General features: G+C 39.6%; 1 protein-coding gene across 1 annotated transcript in view; it reads right to left on the bottom strand.

Moving 5' to 3' along the window:
* The window catches only part of LOC105986279 (neutral ceramidase-like), a 70,384-nt gene extending 59,279 nt beyond the window's left edge, over nt 1–11,105 (bottom strand). Inside the window, exons 1-4 of the mRNA XM_013017097.1 lie at nt 11,010–11,105; nt 8,332–8,462; nt 5,889–6,049; nt 3,913–4,062 (exon numbers count right to left, since the gene is read on the bottom strand). Of these exons, the coding sequence (XP_012872551.1) occupies nt 3,913–4,062; nt 5,889–6,049; nt 8,332–8,458 (438 nt within the window). The 5' untranslated portion in view covers nt 8,459–8,462; nt 11,010–11,105. The remainder of the gene's footprint in view (nt 1–3,912; nt 4,063–5,888; nt 6,050–8,331; nt 8,463–11,009) is intronic.
* Between the last annotated feature and the right edge of the window lie 9,295 nt (nt 11,106–20,400).

Here is a 20,400-nt window from a genome sequence, read left to right as displayed (position 1 = left end):
AGCAGACACAATGAAAACAAGAAGAGCCTGGAATGATGTATGCCATGCCCTAAAGACAAACAACTATCAACCAAGAATACTATACCCAGCTAAATTCTCCTTCATAACCGAAGGTTAAATAAAAACCTTCCATAGCAAAGAAACAATATCTCTCCACCAAACCAGCCCTACAAAGGATTCTTAAAGATGTCCTACACATAGAAAACCAAGAAGACCACAATAAAGGCCAAGAAACCACACCCAAAATGAGAATCCAAGAACCATAGGAAGAACCCAGTTGCCACAGCCCCCAAGAAGGTGGATAAAATGGCAGGAACTCCCAAATATCTCTCAACATTAACAGACTTAACTCTCCAATTAAGTGACATAGACTGTCTATTGGATTAAAAAGCAAGATCCTTCTATCTGCTGCCTTCAGGAGTCACACCTTGCCCATAAAAACAAACACATTTTGAAAGTGAAAGGCTGGAACAAAATCTACCAAGCAAATGGCCCCAATAAACAGGCAGGAGTTGCAATCCTAATATCAGATAAAATAAACTTCAAATTAAAATTAGTGAGAATAGATAAAGAAGGTCACTACATACTAATTAAGGGATCTCTCCTTCAGGAGGATATTCTAAATATCTATTTGCCAAACAACAGAGCACCTAAATTTATCCAAGAAACACTACTTTCTCTCAAATCTCACATAGATCCAAAGACTTTAACACGCCACTATCCCTACTACATAGATCAACTCAGCAAAAACTCAACAGAGAAACTGCAGATCTAAACAACTGCATAGATCAACTCGATTTAACAGACATCTAGCGAATATTCCACCCAGCAGCATCAGAATACACATTTTTCTCAGCAGCACATGGAACATTTTCCAAAATAGACCACATTTTAGGTCTATTTTAGGATCTCAGCTCTAAAGACTCCTTGCGGTATAATCTTGGATGAATTTACTTGATCCTCTGCAGTTTTGTTTCCCAATCTATTCAGTGTTACTTATCAGCAATTCCTTCATAGAGTTGTTTGAAAGATTAAGTTCATGTAAAAAGCACTTAGATAATTATCTAGCTGATCATGAATACTATGCAAATGTTAGTTCCTATGTCTATTTATCTTCAAATCTCATTGGCATTTCATTTTACCTACAACCACTATGTGATCTCATTGCTTCCATTGGATTGACTTTTTTTAACCAGTCTCACATTATATAGAGAAAACTATCATGCAAAGTCCAAAAACCCTTCCTGTAACTCTATTTCCTGTTACTTCATCTTTCAGCGTTCCAATACTTAATACAATTCTCTGTATTAAATGCCCTCCACTTGAAATACCTGTTATGATTACTATTTTCCCAACTGGACTCTCACCAATAGAACCTCAATGTTAAACAATCTGTCAATTTCTACTCACTTCTAGTTCTACCCTATTCTAGTCCTTATGAAATATCACTATCTGGTTAATAATCCTCAAATCATAATTGTGTGTATATTAGGCAAAAATTTTCAAGACTCCACATTACCCAGCATATTGTAAAAACAAAAACAAAAACAAAAAACCTCAAATCACAGGGTCTGCACAATTATGAGCAATACATCATTCACACACATCTCCAATTCCATACATCTTTGTCCTAATATAACTCCTCTATCCCATCAAAAAAGTTTACATTCCTCCTTTGCAACTCTGTGTTTATAACCTCTTCTATTTAATTTCATCCTCTCCAATATTTGCTAATTTAAAATTCTTCACACTCCAGTATTATTTCGGCTATGAAAATCTCCCTTTTTATTTCTTGTTTCCCTTTGTGATGATCTTAAAAGACTATATGTCCACAAATGGTTTGAAATCTCTCCCTTTAAAATGCTAGGGGTTAAATTTTCTTACCATTACATGTATGTGGGGCCTAGTGACTGGAGAAATAGAGCAAGAGTAATGGTGTGTAATTTCTGAAAGTGGGTCAGAAAAGGCACTGTGGCTTCCTCCTTACTCGTTTTCCTGAGTGATTCACTCTGAGGGAATCCATCTGGATATGGAGTTCTGAATAACAATCACAGGAGGGAACTATCTTAGAATTGGATCCTGCAGCCAAAGTCAAGCCTTCAGATGTCTGCATTCTTTGCCTTCACCTCGACAGAGAGACAACCTACAACAAAACTCTTAGCCAAGCCAGTTCTGAATTCCTAATTCATATGCCTTTGTAGAATAATATTTTTATATTATAAGCCTCTCTATTTGGAGGCAGGTAATTATTACACAGGAATAGATAAGTAATATGCCATTATACTCCTGTGGGTTATGACTACATATGTGTTCCTAAGTCTCAACACAAAAGCCTCACAGAAGATGTGGATTCCTGATTCCCTTGGCTTTGTGGCTTCTGTTAGGTCTAGCAAAGTTCCTTATAATAAAAGAAGTGATTCAGGCATTTCATCCCTCTAAAAGAATCATGTCTCTTTGAAGAATGTGGACTATGGGCTCAAGCACACATGTATTCAGAACCTAGTTCTACCAATTGCTAACAGCCTGCATTTTGGAAAGTGTATTATCTTCTCTATGGTTCAATTACCTTTTTCATGATAGAGGACTAAACCTAGAGCCACCTCTAGGTTTTGTTGCAAACATAGGAGAGAGACACATATTTAATGACGGAGTCTCTCACTTCCTCAGATGGGAGAGACTTCCACTCCACTCCCAAGAGAGAGTAGTATCTTTTTTTTTTTTTGTCAGTTGTGGGGCTTGAACTCTGGGCCTGGGTGCTGTCTCTCAGCTCTTCAACTCAAGGTGAGTACTCTATCACTTGAGCCATAGCGCCACTTCCAGTTTTCTGGTGGTTTGTTGGAGATAAGAGTCTCACAGACTTTCCTGCCTGGGCTGGCTTTGAACCATGATCCTCAGATGTCAGCCTCCTGAGTAGCTAGGATTACAGGCATGAGCCACCGGAGCCTGGCTGAGAGAGTAGTATCTTTGAGTCATCTTGTCTCCTACTAGCTCTTCCAAATAGTAGCATCAAAAAAACATACTTAGGTGAAGCTAACATAATACTGAATGACCTACATTGACTGTTATTGTTTTAGTCAGTGCTCCAGCCTCTTGTTTCTCACATTTCAAAATATGTAAGAAGATATTAACAGGGTGCATTTGCTCATTGTGACCTGATCCTCTCCAGAAATTAGAACTGAAACAAGGCTTCAAAACTGCCTTAGAGAAAGACATGGCAATACATGCCTATCATTTTATTCTGCTTCCTCTCTTTCCCACAATACCTGTATTTCTCACTTCCTTGTTCCTCTTTCCTCTTCCTTCTCTTTTTTTTTCTGCTCCATACATTTTCCTAGGTATATTTTCCACATATCTTTCTCTTAAGGCCAAATATCCTCTTTGGTGAGTAATGAGAAATTTAAGAGAAATCGTACAAATCATATTCTATAATGAAGTATGAAGTTTAAGATCTTTTCTAAATTACTGTTACAGAAATTTTAATAACCAGAATAATACATTGAACCTCCTTGTTACCCAGTTTCTACAGTGACCAACTCCTAGTCAATCTTGTTTCATCTGATTCATCTTGTTTCATTTTCCTCAGATTCCTTCTATCTATTCTCAATGGCTAGAGAAGCTAAAGGAAAGATTAGTGATTTATTTCACTCTCAAATATCTAACCTGGATGATTGAATGAGAGAGCATATATAAAGGTCACACGATACATAATAAGCTTTCAAAGAACCACTAGCATTCAAAATGATGATGAGTGATCTGCAAAACTAAAAGCAAATTTTGACCAAGATCACTTGGATTGTAATAATGTCCATTCATATACCATGGCCTACTAAACTGTCAAGAAGTAGTTCCCATCACATTCATCCACAGACTTTACATTAAATCACAATTTCTTTCTCTCCATCAACTGCTTACCTCCAGCCTGAGTCGTCGTGACACCATGCCTAATTCAACACTGACAAACACAATTCGATTTGATCCATCGGGTTCTGCCAGGATGACAGCCCGGCTATACAGCCTTGTGAGGAGACCCCGTGCATACTGGCCACTTTTGGCATAGCCCATCTAAAGAGAAAGAAAAACTTAGAGCCATCTATCTCACTCAAATACCAAAAACCAGGCCCAAACAGAGAAGAGTAGATTTCTGCAACATACAAAGGAAAATCCACACATCTCTGTGACTGAGATGATGTATGGTATGTTTTCAAAAATATAAATAAATTAAGAATCATAGTAGAGGCCTTAATCAATCTGCAGAAAAAAGGAAAGGTGAAGGACTGATCCAATAGTGAGAAGGTATTCACTGGGATTGGGCAATAAAGAAGCTCAGGTGGCTCAGAAATCCTATTTCTACATTGGAGATCTTTAGGAACTTTTTTTTTTCATGGACATAGAAGCTTTCCTTCTACGTTATTAAAAAGAAGGAAGTACTTCTCCCTATAAATTATCTCACATTGCAGATGGGAACATTCTAAAGATTAGAGTTATCCCCGTATTGGTTGTTTCTTTCTATAGTTTTCCTATTCCTTTCGTTTGTTGCTCTTTTTTTTATTGTCAACAAAAATCTACACCCAAATCTTCAGAATGCCCCCTGGGCTGTTCACTCTCTCTTTCATGAGATCATTGATGTAGGTTGCACATTCCAAATAGCTGGAATTGGGCTAGGAAGGTGGCTCAGTGGTAGAGCGCTTAACTTGCATGCTTGAGGCCCTGGGTTCGATTCCTCAGCACCACATAAGCAGAAAAAAAAGCCGGAAGTGGCACTGTGGCTCAAGTAGTAGAGTGCTAGCCTTGAGGTGAAGAGCTGAGGAACAGTGCTGAGGCCCAGAGTTCAGGCCCCACGATCGGAACCAAAAAAACAAAAAACAAAAAAAACAAAACAAAACAAAATATCTGGAATTAATCCTTAGAATATAAAGATTCTTTAGCAGAAGGGATTAACCTTTAGTGGACAAGTTCATGTGCTGGTTCTGTAAGGAAGTGTTGCATAAATGTGCATTTTTACCACCATAACCAACAACTCCCATGCCAGCAGTCAACAGAACACCCTGCCCCATGAAGGATTTTATTGGCTGACATGATGTTAGCCCAGTTGTAATCACAGTTACATCTCTATTTTGAAATGAGATGTTTAATTGGCTTCTATTGACAAAACTATAAGACAAGGAAGCCATGAACCCACATTTCCACCCATAAAATATAACTAATTGGCAACATAGGAGGCACAATGAAATAAAAGCTTCTTTTTCTTGAAGAATTATATTACTAATCCTAGATTGTTACAAAGATATTAGAGAAACTAGAAGGCATGGCCAGGTATGATAGTTTATTCCTATAATCCCATCTACATAAGCTGCCAAAGGCAGGAGGATCATGGTCCAAGGCAGCCTTAAGGAAAAACATGAGATCCTATCTGTAAAATAACTTAAAAAAAAAAAAAAAAGCTAGGCTCACGCCTATAATCCTAGCTACCCAGGAGGCTGAGATCTGAGAATCATGGATCAAAGCCAGCTTGGGCATCAAAGTCTGTGAGACTCTTATCTCCAATTGACTACTAGAAAACCAGAAATGGCACTGCGGCACAAGTGGTAGAGCAGTCGCCTTGATTGAAGAGCTGAGGGACAGTGCCCAGGCCCAGAGTTCAAGCCCCATGACCAACAAAAAAAAAAGTAAAAAACAGAAACAAAAAATACATGTTGGGGACATGCCACAAGTGGTAGAGTACATGCATAGCAAGCTCAAGGCCCTGAGTTCAAACCCTAGTATTACTGAAAACACAAACACACATACACACACAACAGTAGGTAGTTATAATAATACAGAACAAACAGAGGACCCAAAATGATGCCAATTATTTAGCAGTCTCCTTAAAGAGTCCAACATTTACTTACCAAAAGAATATCTGATACTTGTCCGGTGCAGTCAGCTCGCCCAACACCTATATGGTAGCCACTGAAGTTCTGAAATAGAGGAGGCTCCGGGGTACTAATCACGGGAGTGGTTTGAATGTCTATGGGATCCTGGGTGGTTAACAAACCGTGATCTCCTGAGTCTAAAACAGAATAAAGTATTGGAGAAGAAACATTTTCATGTTTCTTTGTCTAGATTCAATTTGGTTCCAATGGAAAAATTGTGATATATTCTCATATGTACAACAGATAGAATGAAAAACAGGAAGTATCTGGAACCATAAATCTAAGCAAATTCTTTTCCTTGACCAGAGATATTTCAGACTAACATTCAAGGCCCTTGGGAATGTCCCTCAGCTTTTCCCTACCAGACTTCCTAGTCATACCCATCTATTTGGCTCACTTTTTTTGCATTTCTGTGTCAGTTACGCAAAATATGTAGCAGATTCCTACCACTCAAACAACCAAACCCAACCTCTGAGTGATTCTTTCTTTCATTCTCTCCACTCAGACCTCTCTACTACTGCTTTCAAAATGATCCACCTCCATCATACCTAGACCCACCTCAACTCTTTATCTCCAGGATACTACCCATTTTTCTTTGCCCTGATGTAGCACTCCTCTACTTTCCAAAACCTTTTATTAATACAAATTAAATGTCTGAATAGTGATTTAACATAGTCACCTTGCTTTGAATTATCCTTATACTGTATATGTGTATTTATATGTATATGATCTATGTAAATGTGGGTGTATAAATGCTTATTTATGATATTCAAACGTATATGAACCTCAAAGGAGCCAGAATGACAGAGATTAAGAAGCAGGTGCCAGAAACAACGTATTGGGGTTTAAAATCTGACTCTATTAGTTACTTAAGCTAATTTACCTCATTTTCTTTTCTACCTAATGGCTTCCTAGGGTAGGTCTCAAATAACTGTGTTAATATAAATATTAAAATTTGAAACAATGACTTGTATAGAGCTTTGATTCTCTTCACATATTTTGATACACACACACACACACACACACACACACACACACGTGTGTGTGTGGGGGTATTTCTTTGTTTCTACTCCAGATAAAAGTCAAATAGAAAGCAACATGTGAGCAGCAATGCAGGAATATGATAGCAGCTAAAGCCATACTAGCACACATTCAAGGACAAGTTCTTGGCTATCTGGGGTCTCAGGTTCCCCATATATGAAAATCACTATGAGTATGACTTACTTTAAAGATACTTTGTGAGAATTAGATGAAAAAAAATACTAGAATCCTTACAGTGCTGCTACACATACATACACACACATACATTCAATATACAATAGGTACTTCTATGAGACTAGTTGTTATAATTCTTAATAACCTCTCTGAATGTGCTTTCTAGTTCTCTAATTTTAAAAGCTAAAACCAAGTAATTCCTAAGGAACTCTTCATTTCTAGCATTTTAGTTCCTGCTCTGCCCACTGCTGAAACAGGGGAATCTCTCTTCCTCTGAAACAGGGGAATCTCTCTTCCTCTGTATCCACAGATAATTCAAAGCACCAGAACAAAATAAAGAATAGGCTGGAAAAGAGAAGAGTCTACAAAAGGAAAAAGTGAAATGAAAGATTCCATCTCCTTTCCCATTTTGTCTGAAGCCACCTCTCCCTTTACTTTGGTTACAGCATGCAATCTCCTGCTTTTCCATTCAGTTAACAGTTACACATCCTAACACTGAAACTGAGGCTCCACTAAAGACCCATTGGTTGCCCACAGCTTTTGTAGTCTTCACAGCTTTCCAGAGCTAAACCTGATTCCAATATTACATTAAAAACAAAACAAAACACCAAACAACCAAAAGATAACCCCAAGTTCCATTTTTGTTGCTGTTTGTTTGTTGAAAACTTGGAAGGTCTGAAGACTACATAACATCATGACAACAAGCACTGATGAGAAGATGAGGTCTCCTGTACCAGAATTCCCTCTGTTCCCACTCTATGCTGGAGTCTATCCACTCCATGTTCACAGAGCCTGATAGGCCCTTGGAAGGACTTGAATTTGAGATGTCCTTCCCTAGAGTTTTGCACAGACTAAGTGACTTCCTGTGGGCCTTCCTTTCTGCTTTTGCTCCCTAGAGATCATGATGCCAAAAATAAAGCAAAGAACAGGATTAGAGCCTAGGTTCCTGAGCTTTGGAAGATGAAGGCAAATACATGCCTGTATCTGTGGACTGGGTATTTGGGGGACAAAGGTAGATGTGATAAAAAAAAAACTGCTATCAGTTCAGGCAAGCTAATTAATATAAGAGGGAGAGGGCCATCTCAGGCTGTTTACATACACATTGAACTATCAGCCAACACTCGCTCATCTTGGTATTCCCCTGGTCATCAAGAAATTTCCTTCAAGCCTAGGGATCTCATCCAATGAAATCCATGACACTTACCTTTGCGGTTCTCAATGGTCCCACTGGTGATAAACAAGAGGCTGAGAAGCGCTACTGTGATGGCAGTCATCATCACAAGGAGGAAAATCAGGAATATCTCTAAGGGGGAAAAGGTGCGCTTAGCCATTTTTCTTGAGGTGAAGTAAAGAGATGGAAGAAATATGGGAAGAGAAAAAGAAAGACATAATCATGAATTAAAATGTGCATGATTCAAGCTGCCTGAGGCTAAGCTACCTTAGCTCTTTCCTATGAGTACACGTTTCAAGAATGGCAAGCCTAGCTCATGGTTCCATGTGCCAAATCCATGGTATACCAACCAGTGAATGATGACATCCTTTATAAAGCCCAGATGTGATTTCCAAACCCTCAGCAATCAAGTCCCTCCTGGCAAACACCACCTATAACTTGGCTACGGTGAAATCAATTTCTATTTCATGACTATATCATTCTACTTTCATTTAAGACAATGATACTGGCTATGAGTCTATACATGGGAGTGGTTCTGTTACTAAGGATGATTAAAACAAGTACAAACAAGTGCTGCTTGTACTTGGGAGAATGTTGGCTGTGATTACAGCTGTTGCTCTCTGGGTGTGATCCTGGTCATGTAATGGAAGTGAAACACTTGCTGTTGTCTTTAAATATTATGTTTTAACTTTCAATTACCATCTGGATGGTTAGAAAAGGGCATGGACAAAGGGTACTGGGCATCTGTGGCCTTGAGCTAGGCATTAGTAAACCTTCCCTTTCAGTGATTAGAACAATGACACACATTTTACAAACAGTATACAATAATTATTTTTACAGATGTCTTAATATATTCTATATCAGCACCGAAAGGGCCCACAGAATTAAATAACCAATAGAAAATAATGAGAAGTATGATACTGCCGTTAGAAATTGACTCCACAGTTTAAATCAGATTTCTACTATTTATTAGGCAACCTTGGGAAATCTTCCTCTAAATATGAGCCTCAGTTTTACTATCTCCAAAAAGTCATCTGATGATAATTTTAGTACATATGTCCAGCATTTCTATAAAAATGAGATAATACAAGTTGTACTGGGATTTAAAATATTCAAATTTTTTCTGGGATATAATAAATATTCACATATTAGCACATTTCATTAGGCTTCAAAACAGTCAATACAATGTTCTCCAGAAACCTGAGCAATAATATGGACTTCAGTCTTAGAGTTTTTCCTCAAAATGAATGGCTTATGGCTTAAGAACCTGTTAAAAAATACAAAATAGTAACAAAAATATGCACTTAGTATGGCCAGAGGAATGAAGACAAAGCTGGTTTGTTTCAACATAACAAGATGACAGCATTTGGTTACTTCTCTACAAAGATAATCGATACTTATGAAATCACCTTTTCTTTTTTTAATTCAGAAAAACAGGGCAGTAGTAGTGTCTTTTATGTGGCAAGGATTTGCCAACCTGGTCATTCCTACCCAGGGTATCTTAATGAGCTAAATTAATGCTTGGCCTCTGTGGGAATTTGATTTTGCAGTCCATAGGCTAAAGGTTAAGTGTATCAATATAATAGCAAACACTTCAAAGATAAAGTAGAATTGGAAGCAGACAGAAAGACTGGAATATCTTCCCATACTTCCTTGTTACCGAGAATCTATCTTTATTTCCCATCAGGTTTACCTTCACTATCAGCATTAAGGACAACCTCAAATCTAGAGCAAAAGTAGTTAGGTCTGAGTCTTGTTGTCAACGTCTACTACTAGTCCTAGGAATCAGGAACCACAGGAACCATGTCCCTCTAAAATTCTTATATCTAAAGAGATTTACTAGTCATTAGCTGCTAGTTCAAGAGCAAATTTCAGGCACATTATACTGAGTTCATGCTTAAAGCTTTATTTTCTGTAAGCTTCCATGCAATGATTAACAATTGTACATCCCATACCAAGAGCTGGGACTGTGTACCTAAAGATGAGCACATAGTAGAAGCTCATGTATGAAACATTGATGGTAAAATACACACACACATATGTGTGTGTGTATATATATATATATGTATGTATATGTATGAATGTATGTATGTATGGTATAGAGGCAAAGCTCCTTGTGATCTTCCAAATAGATTATCACTGCCAATCTTATCCAATAGACAAAAAAAGTAATTGATTTAACATTACAGGTTCCTCCTCCTGGACTTAAAATGACCTACCTCATGTTTCACCATTTTACCTTCACTGTCAGAATTACTGCCAAGACTTAAACATGCTTTTTAAACCACTTTAGCTAATTTTACCACCACATTTAAGGAAATCAAAATCTTGATTAGTACCAATTTACTTTCTGATTATTAAAATCTCAATTTGAGTACTAAAACATAGAGTTGTCTTCAGAATGTAAATGTACCTAAAGGTGCTAAACTCATGATTATATCTTAAGTAACTATACATTTCATAATGGTTCTTACTTAATGTGGCATAATCCTATAATCAATGAAGAGGCTCTATTGACACAATAGCTGGCCATTTTCTGTATCTCACTGAAGTCTCTATTTTCATAGAAAGTAACAATTTGCTATCATTTCCCAAAATATGAAAATGAGATAAAGCTTTAGGATTTTGTCAAGAAGTCTGAAACAATAGAATGATCCATGATTTCTTTCTCCCTCCCTCTTCAAGAAAGAAAACAAAACAGTCATTCTTACCTGATTCTACTAATCAAGAGTGTGTTTCCATCTCAGGAAAGCAAACAACTATTTGCAATGTTGCTCCTTTACCCCTTCCTCCCAGTTGGACTTAGATTTCTCAACACTTCTTGAAATCTGCTGAGGAAAGATTTTCATAGTCAAGTACATGGAAAGATAAAGTCCCCATTAGCATACATTGTGACCTTGGTCCAAGGATAAAGAACAAGATATATTGATAAAATGGAGAAAAAAAGGACTATTATGCAAATTCTCCTAGTATAGCCTCTTATTGGAAGTAGATTTGCAGACCTGTTGGATTGAAGATCATATTTGTTTAATGCACCTTTTCTAGAATGATAAATTCAATGAGAAATCTCCAACATGGACTGTTTGAAAAAAAAAAAGCAACTTCATTATTTTCTCCTAGAATTCAACCAGTAATCAGAAAGAGGGGTAATGGATGTTGAGTATTTATGTGGGCTCTATATACCACTGGGTAACATTTATGTCTAATCAGTCAATAACATTATATAACCATTAAAAATAATATTTTGAAGCTGGACATTGTAAAAGATATCTGTCAACCTAATTACAGGCAGATCACATGAGTCCAGCCTGTGCACCATTGTGAGGGTCTATAAATTAATTAATTAAATACATAAATAATAAAGTCTTAACTCCCACTACCTACATGGGAAACACCTATTTTCAGTGTCTATAATGCTCTGCCCAGGATTTTAGTCCTAAAAGCATCTGACTAGCCTACCTCAAATCATACCTATTCTTTTGAGAGTATACATAAATGGAAATCTCTTTAAACTTTTGTTTTGCAGGTTCTAGGCCTTGAATTCTGGGCCTGGGTGCTGTCTCTAAGCAATTTTTACACAAGGCTATCACTTTACAGCACCACTTCTGGCTTTTATGGGATTAATTGGAGAGAAGAGTCTCACGGACTTTTCCTGCCCTGGCTGGCTTTGAACCACTATCCTCTGATCTCAGCCTCCTGAGTAGCTAGGATTACAGGCATGAGCCACAAGCATCTGGCTTCAACTTTTTATTTTCTTAAATTTTGAAATGGTTGTACAAAGAGGGTACAACTTAAAACATCTGTTTTTGCATATAGTATACCCTAAATCAGAGATGCCCCTTCTGTTATTTCCCCCTTCTCTTCCCAGCCACATCAAGATTCCAACTTTGTTTTTCACATACATATATTGGGTATTGTGACTGTATTCATTCATTGTTCATTCCCTTTTTCATTTATCCAACCTTCTACCATTACCCCCTCAACCTGCCCCATTCAATAAAAATCTGAACTGAACAAGACTAGGCCCAAAGAGGTCAGATTAATTCTCCAAAACAAAATTAAAGTGTAAAAGGAAGAGAGGTAAGAACTACAAATATCCACTAACAAATTTCTTTCCTGCTCCGTTCTCCATTAGCCTCCAAACCCCTCCATCTTTTGTCCTTATACAAAGGAGCCATGCCTGGCCCACTTACAGAGTCCTGCTCAATGACCCAAAGTCTAGTCAGATAGGATTGTTTATAATCAGGGTTTAGTAGAATAAAGGTTTAGTAGATAAGGGCATATCTTCCAGATACCATGTGAAAGCCCATATCTGATCAACAAAGAAGTAAGAATCAAGGAGATACCAACTATGGCAGAAGAGAAAAAATGCTGGACCTAGTGGACTCAGTGCCCATCAAACTATCTGGCTCCCATAGGCAAGAACAAGACAACCCTTGTCGTAGGAAGACCCCTACCCAGGCAGGCAAGCCCACCAAGTCATCTGGAGTGACAGAGCCCACTGCAACAAAGTTGTTAATAAAGAAGCAACTTTATTGAGAAGGTTCCTTCACTGACCTGCCAGGGCCGCAGCACAGACTCGGGAGCAGATACTGCGACACTGAGTGACCCCAATTCTTCGGTTTTTAAAGGCAAAATCCATGAGCTCAAGCCTGGTCACATGCAGGTGACCAATGGGCTCATACCAGACCACACACAGGTGGCCAATAGGCAGAGTTTACCATAAGCATGTGCAAAAGGCAGGGTTTACCTTTAGCACATGGCGTCACCAGTTGGAGCCTGATTACAACCTATTTGTTTTATTGGTCAGTCCTTAACTGAACAATCAAGGTGAGTTAGGTTGTTAAGGGGAGGGGGACCTACAGGCTTTCTTTCCATTCTAGGAACTGGGCTGGTTGGAGCCAAGGTCTTGTTAATCTTGTTTAAAGTTTTTTCTAAAATTTCTAAAACAAAGGCATAGCCTGGAAAGAAGCTGTACCAGCTCGTCTACCCTCAGGGGCTACTTCACTGCCTCCTTTGACTTGTTCCTGAGTTGAATCATTGACTCAGTTTTTCCATTGGGATGGAATCATGCAGGAGTTCAGTCTACTTTTTCCACAGTGGAGGTCATCAGAGTAACAATGTAGATTTCCTCCAGGTGACTGTCAGGCTGTAGCAGCAGCAAGGTCTTTTCAGTGGCTCCAAAGGACTGTCACACCTCGTGCTGGGCTGCAAAATGGTACACAGACTAGTTAAGGATACATTAAATAGGCTTGGCAGGCTTTGGCCTCATTGTTTTTCAAGACTGTTTAGACAATAGCCCAGGACAATTTACCAAAATTGAAATAGTCCCTGAGAGGGGACTTGAGCTGGGAGAGCTTCTTTCCAGGCTTTGCCTGTATTTTAGGGATTTTAGAAAAAAGAAATCTTGAAACACCTTGGCTCCAACCATCCCAGTTCCTAGAATGGAAAGAATGCCTGTAGGTCCCCCTCTCCTTAACAACCTAATCCATATTGATTGGACAGTTAAGAACTGACACCTAAAACAGATAGGTTGTAATCTAGCTCCCACTGACCACACCTCGTGCTTAAGGTAAACCCTGCCCTTTGCACATGCTACGGTAAACTCTGCCTATTGCCCACCTGTGTGTGGTCTGGTATGACCCCATTGGTCATCTGCATGTGACCAGGCTTGACATCATGGATTTTGCCATTAGATACTAAAGAATGGGGGCTGCTCGGGTCACAGTATCAGCTCCCGAGCCTTTGCTGTGGCCCTGGCAAGTCAGTGTAGGAACCTTCTCAATAAAGTTGCTCCTTTATCAACAACTTTGTTGTGGTGGGCTCTGTCACTCTGGATGACTAGGTGGGCAAGCCTGCCTGAGTAGGGGTCTTCCTACTACATTTATTGGGGGCTCGTCTGGGATAGAGCTCTTAGCAACTCCAACCTGAGGGGAATTGAAGTCCCTGGCCAGGAAGACAATGTGCAGGCACTCGGTGATTGGAGAGAAGTTCTGAGAAAAGCCTCGAAGTAAGCGTGGTCAACCTAGGTAGAGAAGGCACCAGAGTGAGGCCAAAAGTAGGGTGAGGCTGAACGCAGCAGAGTCCCCTATGATTGAGGAGATCTAGGGACACCTGGAACCCTCAATTCCACCAGTCCTAGAAGTCCTAGTTGGATGGGGGCTTGCTTGTGGAGAAAATAGGTTGAGAAAAAAGTAACTTTTGGTTTCGGATCCCTCTTGTTCTCTGTATAATTGTGTCTGTCTGTGTCTCATTGTGCTTTTGCTTGCCATGTTTGTAATTGGATTTACTTTACAGGAAAAATATGGGGCAAAGTGAGTTCACTCCTGGGACACCCCTAGACCTTGTCCTATTTTAAAGATTTCAAAACAAACAAACAAGCAAAAGAACCCTGCTAGTTCTGCTTTTGTAATTTCCTTGTTATGAAACTGCCACTGACTACCTGCAAGTGGCCCCAGCAAAATGTTAGCCTCAGGCCTTGGCTGAGCATGGGGGACAACCTGCCAGTCTGAGGGGATGGCTGCTAGGGACTTTTTTCCCTTCTTTCCCTTGCCCCAAGATGACTGGGAATTCTGCTCTGCCTTGGAAGGCCCCGGGGTCAACGTTTGCAGGAATCTAAAAGAAAAATGCTCTGGAGGTGAGTAGGGGTGGGAGTCAAGTCCCCTGGTAAGTGAATGGTGCTGAGATGTCGCCCCATTCACTGAGACCTGATTTTGTCTTTGTGGCCACTTGTTTGTCTTGTTTACTTTAGTGTGTGTGTTTATGTTTTCTGGGGTAGGGAAGTTCTGGGTGAGAGTGGTAGGCTCACTCAGCAGACTCTGGATTCAGCTTGCTGAGTGGGAGCAGCACAGACTTCTGGTAGGGATGAACTGGGAACCATTAGTCCCCAACTCAGCCTTCATTTCTTATCTTGTCCTGTTTTAGAGCTGCTACCAGTTTTAAATGTGGATCCTTGGTTTTTGTGTTTATTTGTGTTTTTGTTATTTATTTGAACATCTCTAAAGGAATAAAAGTTCCAGCCTCCATCTAGGCTAGGTCACAGACCTGCTATCTCCCCCTCCCTGTGAGGCCTGGAAGGTTGCTGGACTAGTTTGGTCCCCTTCAAGCCTCAGGCTGAATTTTCTTCCTGTTGAGGCTACCTGAAGGGAGGGTGTAGACTGCTGTGAGCCTGGTTCAGAGACATTCAGCTGGTTCTGTTTAGTTTCAGATGACACCCCCACACCACACCCCCTCCACCCCCCCTCACCATCAGCCTTCCTCCAACTAAAGGTATTCAAAAGATCAATTTGTGAAATGCCTTGCTAAACAAGCAAGCCCTGGGAAAATGAAGCTCAACAAAGGTACTTTGTTAAAAAGAAAAGAAAATCTTGTCTTAAATATTTGTATCTGTAGATTTTAGAAAATGTATGTACAATTTATTTTAACTTTTGCGCACTTTAAGATCTGTGTGAGTGTGTTGTATGTGTGTGAACATGTTCAAGATAAGAATTGACAGCATGCTGTAACAATTAGGTGAGTTTTAAGTTTAAAATTCAAAATGTTATGAGGTGGGACATTACCAAAAATTTTAAAGAACCTTCACATTGTTTTAAAAGGCTTTTTAAGCATTCTTTAACTTGAAAATTAGAAAATCTGGTATTTTTAAATATAGTATTTTAAAATGCATAACGCTGTTTACACTGTTATCAAGTTATCTGGCATATCAAAAATGCATTGGCTGTTTGGGATTTAGTTCCCTTAGCCAAAATTTGGGGATAAATATTAGAAATTTAAATGTAAAGGTTAGTTTAACACTGTCAAAGACATTACCTGTTCTGTCTGTTTAAAACTGTATTTCATTCAAGAACCCGGAGAAGAGAAAGGGGAAAAGCTTAGAAACCAATAGAAGACCTATCTTTAGGGGTGAAGGGTGATCAGACAGAAGTGCACTTCATCTGGTCATGCATGGTGGGATGGGGGGGCACATATGGTGGGACAGGCCCTGGGAGGAGTCCTTACATGGTGAAAGAGGGCAAGCTGGCACAGACGCAGTTCATCTAACCCTAAAGAGTCAGATTGGGTGCCTGCCCATTCCATAGGAGGGGACAAGCGGCCCATCGTTGTTTTGTCCCTTTTCCCTGCAGATAGACACTGGAAAGATGATGGTTAAAATTAGTGATGAGATGATCTGATTAATATTGCTAAAACTTTCCCTTGGATGTGTTAAAATTAAAATTAAAAAGGCCTGAAAATGAGGGTTAAAAAGTTTATTTGTTGCTCAATAGGAAGTGTACTCATTACCTTACTCATGTAACTGTAACCCACTGTGTAGTATGTTTACAATAAAAATAAATAAAATGTACAAAAATAAAGAGATAACACAGCGAGAAAAAAAGTTTATTTGTATAATGTGACTTGCTTTCAATGTTCTACAATTAGGATATGTTTTTAAAAGTCATAAAGGTGTTAAGTCTAGGTTCTTGGTACAGTGATGGTGATTGTAATTCTTGCATTAAGGAAAAATTGCCATTTGAGTTTAAAAGTTTTTAATTTGTAGCTGTTTTAAAACAAGCAGCCAACAGGCAATGAGTGACACTTGGCCTCAAAATTTCAAGGGATCTTCTCAAAACACAAATAAAAACTAAAGTATAAAATATAAAAAGAGATTAATAAGAGGCTTAAAAATTAGGAATGGATTTTTGGATATAAAGTTTTTAAAGTAAAATTGTTCGTAACATTTGCCTCAAAGTGCACAAAGGAAAAATTAGGATTACCAAAATAATTGCTAGTCCAGTTTGCTCTTATACGTTTGTTTAACAGTTTCCAGCAAGCCCAGAGCAAAGCACAGAGGATTCTTACAAGTTTGTCAGATGTACCTTTGGCTCTTTAGTTCCAGGTAAGAGCATGCTTAAAAGCTACTTCTATCTACACTACCTTGTTGCTTTTAATTGGAGTAAAGTGGCCTTTTATAAGACTCATTGATCTGCAAACTGGTTCAAAGCCAGCCCAGGCAGAAAACGGTCCCTGTGAGACTGTCACCTCTACTCAGCCAGCAGAGTGCTGAAAGAGCAAGCAGAGTTGCGTTGGGACTCAAAGAGGCAGAGTGCTAGCCTTGAACTGGAGAGATGAGGAACTCAGCACTCAGGCCCTGAGTTCAAGTCCAGCAAACAGCTAAGGGAAATGCCAATGAGGCATTTATCCAGTGTGGAGAAGACACTCCTGGGATGAAAGCAATGATGGAATATCCAGAGGCAGTAAGCCACTGCTTGGATGGCAGAAATAATGTCAGATCCTAGAGTTATTTGTGATGGCCCTTCAAAAATTGGTCAGAGCCAGGAGGTCATGGGCAGATAGGTTGTAAGTATGCCTAATGTCCATGACTATCTACCTTGTAAGGGACAGGAACTTGCCAGTCCTTTTGTGATAGTAGTAAAAAGCTAAAGTTATACAATGTGGGGGGTAGTTTAAATCTCAACCCCTCTATGTGCCAAAAGACCTAATTGACAGTAACTGAGCTGACAACAGCTACATGAAAGTCATCTGTTCAAAAACAAAAACAAAAAATAAGGGGTTTATAAACCTGAGAGTGTTTCTATTGACATCTGTCTGAAGGCCTGCACAGGTAACTTAGGCATTGTTAGGCATCTCTACTGAGATCACATTCCTAAGTCATCCAGAAAGATGCTTTTGCAAACCAGAGTGCTAAACAAGCTACACTGCTGTAGCTGGAGAAAAGTCTGTGCAGTTGTCAAAAGTTAAAATATTGTTCTTAATGACATCTAACCCTGGAAACCCCTTGGTAAAATAGGCTAAGATTATAGGTTCCTGGCTAGGTAGGATCAATGCCTTGAAATCAGCTTGAAGAAGTAACTGAAGATGGTCCTTTGTCCATGAAGCCCCTTTCAAGATAAAGAGTCAAGAGTCAGTTTTGGGAAAACAAGGCATAATAGATAAAATATTTTCTTTTAGAAAAAGTCATAAATAATAGTGTTAACAGGTGTGCAAGTATGGAGACTGTATCTGCCAGAGTTGGTTACAAGACTAAGCCCTCTGTGTCTGTTTACAAAAATATCTGGTTAGTAAGAAAAAGTTGTCATTTTGGAAAATTGTCCTGGGCTATTTTCTAAATGGTCTTAAAAACCAACGGGGCCAAAGCCTGTCAAGCCTATGTAATGTATCCTTAACCCGTCTGTGTAGCAATTTGCAGCCCAGCCTGAAGTATGACAGTCCTTTGGAGCCACTGAAAAGACCTTGCTGCTGCCACAGCCTGACAGTCCAGTGGAGGAAATCTACATTGTTACCCTGATGATCTCCACTGTGGAAAAAGCAGACTGAACTCTTGCCTGATTTCATCACCTGAGACTGCATCTTGGTTTAAAGCTGCTGAAACTAAGGTCTTGTGGAACATTCTTTTGGGTGATATCCAGTAACCCTCTCTATTCCCACAGTGGATTGGGGGCAAAGATATCACTGGCTTGCCTTAGGCACTTCAGGGCACAGTGACTGGAAATCCACTCTACAGTCACAGCCTAGTTTGGCTCTGGTATGGTAATAACCTGCTTCCTCCTGAGGGTGTGTTATCAATGCAGGTAGTAAAAGGAATGAGACCCAGCCCTGCTCTTAGCCTTAAAATCTAGCAAGCTCCTCCATCCCAGTGGTGCCTAGAGCCTGTTCAGAGATAACTTGATTCCACAAGCCAAAGGAAAAATTGGGCAGTTTTATATAGCAACTGATATAGGTATGTCTTAAAATTGGAGCTTATGAGTAAAGCTGGTATAAAATTAATTTAGCTGTGCTATACATAGAGTCAGGATTGGTGCACTGATGTGGAACATTCTTTGTCTTATCTGTATGCCTACTGCAATCTAGATACTGGTTTCATTAGAGCTGCCAGGTAGCCTCATTGACAGAGGTAGTTCTCTGACATCGCAGGGGATTGGACTTCTTCTCATGAAGCAAGGCAGCCTTTGTATTAGGGAAAGTTTGGCCTCGGTTAGAAGAGTCTGAGGGACTAAGTCATGTTATCAGCATCTCTTCTCATGGTCCCAATGGGCGACAAACCTAATAACTGCCCTGGCTGGCGTAGTCCTCCTCTTGCTTCTGACATTAACTGTTGGTCTCCATGGATAATGACCCTGATTTCAGCTATTACTGTCCCCACTAATTCTTACCATCCTGATGTTATTAATTGACCCTTATGTATTTAATGAATTAATGTTATTCATACAAAAGAGGATTGGAGCCATAAAATTAATAGTAATGAGAACTCAAAATTATTACATCCCAATGGAAAAACTGAGTCAATGATTCAACTCAGGAACAAGTCAAAGGGGGCAGTGAAGTAGCCCCTGAGAGGAGACTCAAGCTGGTACAGCTTCTTTCCAGGCTTTGCCTTTGTTTTAGGGATTTTAGAAAAAACTTTAAACAAGATTAACAAGACCTTGGCTCCAACCAGCCCAGGTCCTAGAATGGAAAGAAAGCCTGTAGGTCCCCCTCCCCTTAACAACCTAACTCACCTTGATTGTTCAGTTAAGGACTGACCAATAAAACAGATAGGTTGTAATCAGGCTCCAACTGGTGACACCATGTGCTAAAGGTAAACCCTGCCTTTTGCACATGCTTATGGTAAACTCTGCCTATTGGCCACCTGTGTGTGGTCTGGTATGAGCCCATTGGTCACCTGCATGTGACCAGGCTTGAGCTCATGGATTTTGCCTTTAAAAACCGAAGAATTGGGGTCACTCAGTGTCGCAGTATCTGCTCCTGAGTCTGTGCTGCGGCCCTGGCAAGTCAGTGAAGGAACCTTCTCAATAAAGTTGCTTCTTTATTAACAACTTTGTTGCAGTGGGCTCTGTCACTCCAGACGACTTGGTGGGCTAGCCTGCTGGGGTAGGGGTCTTCCTACAACAAGGGTTGTTCTTGCCTATGGGAGCCAGATAGTTTGATGGGCACTGAGTCCACTAGGTCCAGCATTTTTTCTTTTCTGCCATAGTTGGTATCTCCTTGATTCTTACTTCTTTGTTGATCAGATATGGGCTTTCACATGGTATCTGGAAGATATGCCCTTATCTACTAAACCTTTATTCTACTAAACCCTGATTATAAACAATCCTATCTGACTAG

The sequence above is a fragment of the Dipodomys ordii genome, unplaced genomic scaffold (assembly GCF_000151885.1).
Source record: "Dipodomys ordii isolate 6190 unplaced genomic scaffold, Dord_2.0 Scaffold34, whole genome shotgun sequence".
NCBI classification, from domain to species: Eukaryota; Metazoa; Chordata; class Mammalia; order Rodentia; family Heteromyidae; genus Dipodomys; species Dipodomys ordii.
The sequence above is the reverse complement of the archived record's forward strand: the minus strand, read 5'-3'. Positions and strand labels throughout refer to the sequence as shown.